This window comes from Vidua chalybeata, chromosome 11, assembly GCF_026979565.1.
Source record: "Vidua chalybeata isolate OUT-0048 chromosome 11, bVidCha1 merged haplotype, whole genome shotgun sequence".
Lineage (NCBI taxonomy): Eukaryota > Metazoa > Chordata > Aves > Passeriformes > Viduidae > Vidua > Vidua chalybeata.
Genome location: NC_071540.1, coordinates 18435586 through 18446271, shown reverse-complemented (window position 1 = coordinate 18446271; position 10686 = coordinate 18435586). Strand labels below are relative to the sequence as shown.

Below are 10686 nucleotides of genomic sequence, written 5' to 3'. Positions count from 1 at the left end.
TTTTTTTTTTTTACATATTTTAAGTTTAGTTTTCAGTAATTAATAGCAAGATACATCCAAGTAGGGAATACCTACCTTGGGCCAGTGACTATTGTGGATGCTGTGGTTAATAAGGCACCTACAAGGGAATGATGAGGAATTCAGATCCCTTTCTAAACTGGATTACCAGACCTGGCTTCCCTTCAGACAAGGGGAAATCGTGTTTGCACCACTTATTTCATTGGCCATTAATGCTATTCCTACAGGACACCTCATTTAGATGTGCTTTCTCCTGCTCCTTCCACTTCATGTTTTACACAGCCACAGACAAAACTATCAGATCAGTGCAGTTTCCTGTAACAGGTTTTTCCCACGTTTTAATGACTATAACAACCAGAGAGTTCAGAAATACACAGTTTTTATTTCAAAAACAAATCTGAGAGAAGAGAAGAGCTGCTAAATTGGGTCAGTGATCCACGTAGCCTGAGATCCTGGTCGTCACGGTGGGGAGCAGCTGGAGGTTTAGGAAAAACACCAAAGGACAGAGCATGGAATGATCCCTCCCAGTGCATTCCTCCTGCAATCAGACTTCCTTCAAATTGCCTCCAGACCACCCTGGTTAGCAACCACTGAAAGCTGCACTAATAAAAATAGATCTCATTTCTCTCCAAATCCTTTTATACCCTTGACCTCCCCAGCATCCTGTGACGAGTTCTACACTCAAACCAGTGGTGTTTGTTTGCAGGGAATTACATTTCTTTGGAAAGCTGCTGCTTGCTAACATTGCTGGGACGAGCTTGTAGATGATCACGGGGGAGAGGCATCGGTGGCAGGGTCAGCTTTGGCACCAAGCTGCAGATTTGGAACCGGCTGGGCGGCCTCGTCCCTGCGGGAAGAGCAGCGATGCTGAGCTGGTGTCTCGTGGAGAGGAGGAAGAACAACACCCCCACCCTTCCATTTCTCCCATGGGGTTGATTTGGGAGCAGATACGAGGTGGAGCTGACGGGAATTGTGTCAGCACTGCCACATGAAGCCTCCCTGGGGCGGCTCCAGAGCCGGCTGGGGCTGGCCGGACCTGCGGAACGAGCCCCGTTTGGGTTTTAGCCGAGGCTTTCCCTGCTGGGTCATTTCCTCCACCAGGACAGCCCGAGAGGGGAGGGAGCAGGGACCTGGCAGCAGCTGCAGGTTGAAGTTCAACCAGCAGGTATTTTGCACTTTTGGCCTGTTTTAGGTGCTTTAAATATGTCTGGTTTTCAGAAGGAGCTGAGGTCTCCATCTGCTGAAAGTCATTTACGGCATTTCCTCTACCAGCCAAGGATTAGTGTTTATTTTAAAAAGCAAACAAAACGTAAGCAACAACATTTGCCTTTTTCTTTCATGAGAGCAAAGACTCCATATGGAAAAGGCTCCAGGGAAAGAGTGACAAACACGTGGCAGGAGGAGCAGCACTTCACTGAAAAGGGAAGCACATTCTTTGTGGGTATAATTTTATCCCAAACATTTCTGTGGGGATTTTCTGAACATTTATCTGTTCAAATAAATCCTGTCCACACAAATCCTTGAGTGAGCAAGTTTCACCCTGTAAACTGCCTCTGTTTGGGGTGAGGACTCTTTTTTCTAAACAGAAAAAAACAGATTTTCAAAATAAGAGAGTGTCCAGAATGGAGCATCCTACAACTCATAAACCTATATGGAGACCTATATAAAACCACATAAACCTATATGACAAACAAATTGCTGCACCCATGAAGTGCTTGTGCAATTGTTCCTTTTCAAATAATATGAGTGCTTGTCAACTTAATAAACACATTAAGCACTAAATGGGCAATATTTTTTTACATCAGGTAAAAAAATCAGCGCATTTATGCTTCAAATATCTATGGAGTTGTAACCATACAAGTCAATATAGGAGGAGGGGAGATTTTAACCTCTTCTTGCCTGTCATTATTTTACCTGTAATAAAATTCAACCAGGCCCCAGCCTGGTGTTGACCCATTGAGTTGGAAATCTGCAATGCACTCGTGGAAAACTCCGCTCCCTGTCAGGCCATTGTACACCACAGGGCAGGTCTGCTTATCCAGAGCTGCAGAAACATCAAAGCTCTTGCCACCTTGGAGAAGAGTAAAATGGGAACAATGTCACCAACTTTCAGTAGTATTTTATCTCAAACCAATCCCAATATCTATTATTTTTGTGTATGGGGTTTTTTATGCTTTTCTGAGTGATAGTTCTGTCTGCTTTGTAAACCAAGTAAACTGATCAACCATATTTCCAGCTGAATCCACCTAACATAACAGATGTTCTGACACCCCCCAAAAAGTGGAAATCACTATTTTATGTGGATTAGCACAAGCAACACTCACCACAAACAGAATCTGCAACTCTCCCTCTGGAACCTGTGGCCCTGATCCTGCAGTGGACACATTTCACCCAGGACACACCACAACTATAATTTAATTTCAGCAGGGAAGTGCCCATAGCAGTGGGGTTGGAACCAGAGGATCTTCAAGTCCCTTCCAATCCAAACCACAGTTTTAAGGTTCTAAGTAGATTTCTCAGGGTGTAAGGTGATGCATTCCCCAGGATCACATGGAGTCTCACTGAACTAAAGGAACTGCAGGCCAAGAAATGAAGGCAGGTGTAGCTGGACTGTGTTGAGCTTACCAGCAGTAAAACTGACTCCATACTCATCCTGGATAAGCCCATCCTCAGCCAGCTGAGCCAGGGAGGCATTGGACCACTCAATGCCAGCCTTCCTCCCATCAGGAAAAAACACATAACCTACAGTGAGGCTGAAGGGGAGAGGAATGCAGCAGGTTTAAAGTTCAGCCAAAACTCAAATGCACCAGAACAGTGGCAGAGAGAATTGAGACTGTTGTGCCTGGAGAAGAGAAGGCTCTGGGGGCTTCCAAGTGAGCTGGAGAGGGACTTTGGAAAAGGGCTTGGAGTGCCAGGATAAGGGGAAATGCTTCCTACTGCCAGAGGGCAGGGTTAGATGGGATATTGGGAAGAAATTCTTCCCTGTGAGGATGGTAAAGCCCTGGCACACATTGCCCAGAGAAGCTGTGGCTGTCACATCTGTGGAAGTGTCCAAGGCCAGGTTGGATGGGGCTCGCAACAACCTTGGGGCCATGGACATTGGTCTTTAATCCTCTGGATTCAGAGAACACCAGTGAGCAAGGCAGGACTCCCTGTAGAACGTCCCACTACAGCTGGAACCTTCTGAAACAGCTGGGAGTGCCCAGTCTGTACCTCTAAATCATCCAGACAGGCAGGCAGCTCCATCAGCCCTCAACAAACGCAGGGAAAGGAAGCAAGGGAAGGTAAAAGCTGTCCTTGTGACTAACTGCAAATAAAACCTGGGAGTAGGGAGCACGAGGCCGTGGATGGAAACTGGGCTGTACAGGTTCAAAGCAGGAATTTGCACACAGGTGTCCTGCAGAGCAGCTTTTGCCACCTCTAAGGTGAGTGTTTTTAGCAACATAAAGTTCTTTGGTCACTTACTGAGTTGTGGTAGCTGGCATGTTAATAACTGTTAAATGTGCTGCAGTCCCATCCTGCAAGAGAGAGAGAAAGAAAAAGCAGCCAGAGTTGTGCAGATTCATTTCTGAGGGTCCTTCACTGGCTGGACCAAGAAGACACTGGATAGAACTCAGCTTATGCAATGTGCTATGGTTTCATACTTTAAAATCCTCTCACTACATCTTCCATGAAAATCTGTCTGCAAACAAACCCAGGAATATAAATCAAACACATTCAGGACAAATTAAGGACAATGGAAACAACAGGAAGTCCACAGCAAGAGGACACAGGAGGGAAACAAAGCCTGCAAAGAAGTACAAAACTGGTGTACTATGACCAGACTTCTCTTCTAACCTATATTCATCTATGCCTGGGAGCAGCAGATAGGGAAAATGTTAAGGAACTGGAATCTCCTGGTTTTACTAATTTCTCTTCCATCCTTAGGTCTGGACTCTTCATGCTCCACTTGGGCTGCTCTGAGGCAAATTTAAGCCTCCTCTGATGCTATAAATGTACAGACACTCAGGGTAAGAGGACTCCAAATTCAATCTGCAATAAACTTCTTAATGAAGTCAGCTGGCTTTTAATTAGGGGCAGAACAGCCACAGTCACTTTGAGTCTTGAAAAACTGGACGACAGGGAGAGATTGGTCATACACATTGTGGTGCCAAAGCTCAGTCTTAGTAAAAGATACACAGGCACATGATAAATCAGGATTTGCACAGAAGTGGCACTTTCCAAGCTGGGAAAAGAACTTTTATTCTGAATTCAGTCTAAACCCCTGTAATGCTGCCTATAATAGAGAGTTTTGATTTATGCCTGGCTTGGCAAAGGAAATGCCTTTTCAGGAGCATCTGCTGGGCTTGGCTGGCAGCTGGCAGGGCCTGCCCTCAGCATGTCCCTGGGCTGTGTGCTCCCAGCAGCCACAGCTCTGCCTCTCCCCCACACAGCACAGCAGAGAATTATGGCTCAGCACTGGCAGAAATATTTGCTGACTGCTGTCATGAAGGCTTAGGATGCTTCAAACACCTCAGGCTTCCCATTAATGGGAATCAGCTCTGCAGCAACTTCACGGAGTGCTGGGTACTTGCAGCAGCTGAGAATCTCTCCTGTAAAGCTGTCAGCCTAATTTTTCTTAAAAAAGCCAAAACAAACTGTTTCAAGTTATCAAGTTTTGCTTCAATCAGTCTAGCAAAATCTCAGTTTTTACACACACAGTTCTGCTTTTGAGAGCTGCTCCCAACACTGATCTGGGCTAATGGTGGTACCAGTGAGCACTTCTGACTGTACAACATGGATGTTCCCAAATCCTTATTTCTGGACACTTAAATATGCCTGAAAAGCTCAGATAAATTTCCTGGTTAAAAAGCACATTGCCATGTTAATACCTACTTCAAAGTGTGCCAAAATCATGACATAACGGTAAATCTCAGCCCAATTCCGGACACCTGCAAAAAAAGAACAAAATCCCCCAACCTGGAGTTTCACCATTCCTGGGGAATGTGAACTAACAGTACCTGACTTCACAATAACCTTTTTTGGATAAAGAAATATCCAGTCATTGATAACATGGTAAGCAATGTATGTCCCCAGAACAGTGATGGTGTTTCCTCTGGAATGTCTTAAGTGGTTATTTTAACAGATAATCCTTAATCTCACTGCCCTGCCAGTGCCAGCTACAGTGAAGGCATTCCCTGCTGGGAGGGAGGGAATTCTTCCCAGTGCTGTTACCATAGGAGTGGCTCCGAACGCCTTTGAGGGAAAGTTCAGTTTTCCCACAATTTTCTATTTCAATCTCTCCAACAGACCGGCCCCACTGCTCGTGTCGGAAATGCTGCTCCCTTTGTCTGGAAGAAAGAAAGGAGTGGATCGGCACAGGCAAGAGCTCCAGTTCTCCTCAAGAAGCCTCAATGCCAATCTGATGGATTTATCCCCCAAAATGAAAGAAATTTCAGAGCATCTGGATCATGGCTATCCCAGATTTTACACATCACTTCTACATTTCCCAGTTACTGTTACATAATAAGACACCTGAGAATGAATGAAACAGCAGCAAATTCTCACCCTGACAGAATATAAAATCACCCTTTGTTTGAAGAAATGCTGGGCTGCCAAACAGCTGCTGCTTAGAGCCCAGCAGGCATCACCAAACCCCACACATTATTGATATACATAATTTCTGCTTCTATTTAGACAACACACCATTGATTCTCATATTTAACCCACCCACTTCAGCTCCTTTCCCACAGGATTATATTCCTTTTCTTAGCTATACCTGGACCACTGACTTTGGAAGGTGCCTAAAATAAGAAATATTCCTGATGCTGAAGGTTTCAGTCAGATGTCAGGAAGATCCCATCTGTGTGCAGGTGTGGCGTGGCATTGAAACCAAGAGCCATGTCCTTTATTAAAGCACTTCAAATTAAACCTACCTTCTAAATTCAGCTATAACACACATCAGACCTTGAAGAGAACTGTAGAAAAAATTATTATTAACCCCAGAAGACATTAATCTTGCCCCTCACTTTTTGACCCTCTGGAAGAGCTCGATGGTCCATGGCTCCTGGGCTAAAGCACGAGCAAATGTGCTGGGGTTATTATCAACATTAAAGTTAAAAACGTCTGTGGAGTTCTCCCAGCTAGAAAAGAGAGAGGAAAAAAAAGACATTATTAGCATCCAGCTCATACAAGGCCAAGTTGTGCACTTGCTACTTTGTATTTTATTGGAAAATTCTGATTTTCACCATTTTAAATGAACCACGAGCTTATTGTACATCCCAAAGATGAGAAACTTACTGCAAAGAGAATTTAACTGGTACAAGTTCTCCTTCCTCTTCACTCCACTGCTGTCTGTAGGATCCTTTCCTGCAAAGCAAAGCACTGTAATTTTATATCAATCCTAAACAAACAACAAAATGTTTCTTGCATGTTTGGAATTGGGTGGAATTGAAGAATCTATAATACTATACACCACCAGCTTTATCTTCATTCCTTAAAAATCAAAGTGTCTCAGTTACCAAACAGCTTTTGGTTCATGTTGGTTAAATTTAAAATAAATTAAATATATTTCCAGATAGTGCTGAAAAAAACTTTGGTTTTATGTGTAGATAAATGAAATTAGGGAGTGCTGCAGTACCTGAGTAATCCATCAAAATTTATCTTCCAGCACATTTGGGGCTCCAGGTATTCCATAGTGAGTCCTCCTCCACTCCAGATCTCTTTGGATTCATCTCTCACCATCATGTTTGGGTGCTGTGGGTGCTAAAAAGAGGAAACATTTCAGGAAAATATTTGCTTAATTCAATTGTGAGGATGCCATAAAGCAATCTTGTTACACTAAATATTGCTAAAAACCCAAAATAATGCACATCAATCTTCTCTTTTTTTTTTTTTTTTCTATGTTCTCCAAATAGGATTTCTCCTGCTTTTTCTGGTCATGGCTACTTAGTGAAACAGATTTGTGAACATAAAGAGAGTTGAGTGCAAAGGGATTTATGTCCTTCTTTACTATGTAGCCAGCTCTTAATAAAAAAAGAAAATCCGCAGGCAAAAATCTGATTAATGATATCTGATTAAGCTTTCTTTTCAGCAAGAATGAAGCAGATGTGCATAAAACTCTGTAAAAGCTTTTCCCTCTCTTTTAAAGAGGCAATTCCAAATGATTTTTATAGCATGAAAATGAAAAAGGGGGGTAAAACCAACCATAAGCAGAAAATGGAACTCATTAACTATGTGCTGCACCTGATTGGAAAGACTGGATGCTCAAATTCTTCCTGGGGGATTTAATAAGGCACTTTTTAGAAACTGTTCTGTTTTGTGCAGATTGTGGGGAAGGGCAATGAGTGTCAGATCCTACAAAAAAAGAGCCATACCCATTACTCTGACCAGTTCTACCACTGCCTTTAGACACAGCACTGGTGCCTTACTGGTGAGAAGACGCAGAGAACACAAATCTTGGCTTGGGATCCCATCACGGGTTCAAGAAAGGAGTTAAGCACTGCTCCTGAACATCAGCCCACGAGCAGCACTTACTTCAAACTCGCCTATCCCATCCAGCCTCAGGAAGAGCCACATCTCACAGAGGCCAGCAGGGCGTCGGCCGAGGCGAGCAATCACAAAGGTCCTGTTGGTCTCGGCAAAGCCCGTGAAGTACAAGGAATCGAGAGCCTGGGGAAAGGGAAATGGATTTCAGCTCCAGCTGGAGGCAGGAAAGGGAGGGGAGAAGGTCAGCAATCCTGTTTTCCATAGGCTTCTGCTCAGGCATCAAATTTTGCTTTCACTTTTTGTATGACATAGCAGGCACCCAAAAACAGCCAGGCAGCTTTAAAAGCAGCACTGAAACCTCAGCCAAAAGAAAGAAGAACTCAAAAAAAAATGAGGTTGGGGTTTGAGGGGTGCCAGGAACTGGGATGCAGGGAACGGGAGTACCTGAGGGATTGCCAGGGTGACGCAAGGTGCTGGAAATCAGAGGATGCAGTGGGGTGGAGCTGGTGTAGGGAAGTTTGAGTCCAAAGGGGAAAAGATGTTCTGAGGGAACGTGGGGATGTCGAGGATGGGAGCTCCAAGACTGGGGGAAGGAGAGGATGCCCGGGATGGGAGTTCCAAGACTGGGGGAAGGAGGGGATGCCGAGGATGGGAGTTCCAAGACTGGGGGAAGGAGGGGATGCCGGGGATGGAGTGCCAGGGGAACGGGGAGATGGGAGTGCCAGGGATGGGGGACACAAGGATATGAGAACGGGGTGTCGCAGAAGCGGGTCCCAGGGAAGGGGGTCTCAGGACCGAGCCACTCACGTGGGGATCGGCGCGGAGCGGGCGCGGCCGGCGCGGCTCGGCGGTGCCTGCGGCCACTCGCTGCCTGCAGGAGCCGAGGCAGAGCAGGAGGCAGCCCAGGGCCCAGCGCTTCAGCGGCGCCCAGGAGCCGGGGGCGGCCGCTCGTCCGGCCCCGAGCAGCGCCAGCAGCGCCGCGGCCAGCAGCGCCAGCAGCGCCGGCATGGCGGGGTGCGCGGTGCGGCTGCGGAGCGACGCGGGGCGCGGAGCGATGCGGAGTGCGGAGCCCCGTGCGATGCGGGGTGCGGAGCGATGCGGGGTGCGGAGCCCCGTGCGATGCGGGGTGCGGAGCGATGCGGGGTGCGGAGCCCCGTGCGATGCGGGGTGCGGAGCGATGCGGGGTGCGGAGCCCCGTGCGATGCGGGGTGCGGAGCGATGCGGGGTGCGGAGCCCCGTGCGATGCGGGGTGCGGAGCGGGGCTGGCTCCGGCCGCCCCCAAACCCCGCCTCGGGGCCGCTCCCCGCCGCGTCCCGGGATGGATCGCAGTCATTTCCGCGAGGGGTTTGCCCAGCTCTGGGAAACTGGATTTGCTCGGTTTATTTGCTACGCACTCCAAGGGAAGTTCAGGCAGTTCTCCTGGAAGGACGCTAGAGCAAACCCTCTAGTGATGCGGTGCAGAAAAAGCGGGTGTTAGGCTCTCTTCTCTGAGCCTCACAACTCTTTGCTGCAGATCGCTGGAGGAGAGTCCGTTTAAGATTAGAGATATGAAATAAGTGTTTGACAAGGAGGGTGGTGAAACACTGACACAGGCTGCCACAGAGGTGATGGATGCCCCATCCCTGGAAACATTTGTATGCAGCTGTCCTAGGTCACTTGAGCAACCTGGTCTAGTTGATGATGCCCATGGCGGAGTTGGACTAGATGACCTGCTAAAGGATCATTCCAAATCAAACTATTCTATGATTCTATGATTTCTGATCCTGTTTTATTGGGCTCTTGGCAGAAGTGGGTCCTTCTCTTGCTCCCACTGCCAGCTCCAGCCAACAGGCAGCAGCCCATTCCATTCAAGGAACCAAAGAACCCCACCCACAGCAGGCATCTTAGCATCTCTTCAGGTACCATTGTAGGTACCATTTCTAGAAGCCATATTTTTGAAGGCTTTTAGCTGGCTATACAAGAGATCTTTTCTACTCCTTCTACAATTAGCATTTAGTCTCATGTCCCTGCACTGAAACAAACCCAGCCTCTCAGGAGAGGCTGAAGTGCTGCGAATCTCACTTTGGAGAAAGCTGGGGCTCTCGGAACCTGTGCTTTCTTTCTCTCCTGGGTATTCAGACTTCCTGTTAGCTCTCCAAACATCTCACCAGATCCCCTGTTACTTGCAAAAACACGTATTGTGCATTTTTCTGCCTTGTTTCAAATGTGACTCCGTTTGGTTTTATAACCACCTCTGCCCTGGTTTGTGTTTAATGGATCAGTGCTTATGGTTCTTTCAATTTTCTTCTCTGAATGTAACTTGTTTTTTCTGAGCTCTGCTTCTTGCCCTTTTCCCCAGTTTGTCCTGATATCGATGTGCACTTACACTGCCCTGGTGATCATGTTTCTACTGTTCCCTCAAAAGCTTTTAGCACCTTAGATGTTCCTTTTACTTTCTTAAAGAGATTTCTCAGTTTTTCACAGCTCCCCGTTTCTGAGACCAGGCACAGCTGTTCTGTGGTGCTTTATTGCTGACCATGGGCCACATCAAATTAAAAGGAGAAGGGCAGAAGGCACCAGAGATTCAGATAATGAGTTCAGAAATTAATTTCTGTAAATCACCACTGCTTCAGCCAATATTGAAGGGGCACATCTTCAAGTTAAGCACCTAGAGTAGGCAGAGAGCCAATCAGGTTGTTTTTCCAGAGAGCCAGAGGGATAATAAGGTGATTTTCATATTGTGGAGGGATTGAAAACAGCCTGAAAGAAAGAGAAGTGTCACAATGTTATCACCCTGCACCTGCAGCACGGCAGATGTGGCTCAGCCCACAGAAAGGCTGCAAAGGGAATGGATCATGAAAAACAGCTTTTCTTTTTCGCTAGAATCTGAACACATTATTGACACAAAGCAATAGTCAGTGGGGAAAGATCCACACAAATGACAAACTTTTGGGACTTTACAAACATGCACAAAATTAAATCCTCCTCTGCCTGAGGTGGAAGGGGCTTCAACAAATGACAGATTCTTCTAAACTCGTTTTTTCCCCAATGCAACCCATGAGCAGCTTTGCTGCCCTTCCCCAAATTGTTGGAGTCCTTACACAAACGACTTGAATTTCAATATTTGCATGTCTGAGGGGAGGAGAAATGGGGCGTGAATATTTCATGCCTGATCTGTGAAGCATTCCTGACCTCCCGAGTCTCCCCAGGCCAGGGTGAAGG

At 46.6% G+C, this 10686-nt stretch overlaps 1 protein-coding gene across 2 annotated transcripts; it reads right to left on the bottom strand.

The window, feature by feature from the left end:
* Positions 1 to 380: 380 nt before the first annotated feature.
* On the bottom strand, positions 381 to 10042 carry LOC128793844 (uncharacterized). Of its 2 annotated transcripts, XM_053953261.1 has the most exons (11): positions 8293 to 10041; positions 7534 to 7668; positions 6638 to 6762; positions 6298 to 6366; positions 6027 to 6140; positions 5233 to 5348; positions 4894 to 4949; positions 3484 to 3536; positions 2644 to 2771; positions 1933 to 2089; positions 381 to 865 (listed from the first exon to the last, which is right to left on the bottom strand). In XM_053953261.1, exons 1-11 carry the CDS (start codon positions 8491 to 8493, stop codon positions 787 to 789), a joined length of 1233 nt encoding a protein of 410 aa, XP_053809236.1. In that variant the 5' UTR covers positions 8494 to 10041; the 3' UTR covers positions 381 to 786. The 2 variants fall into 2 exon arrangements, with proteins under 2 accessions (XP_053809236.1, XP_053809237.1); XM_053953262.1 differs by lacking the exon at positions 6027 to 6140 and having other exon boundaries at positions 8293 to 10042.
* Positions 10043 to 10686: the final 644 nt, after the last annotated feature.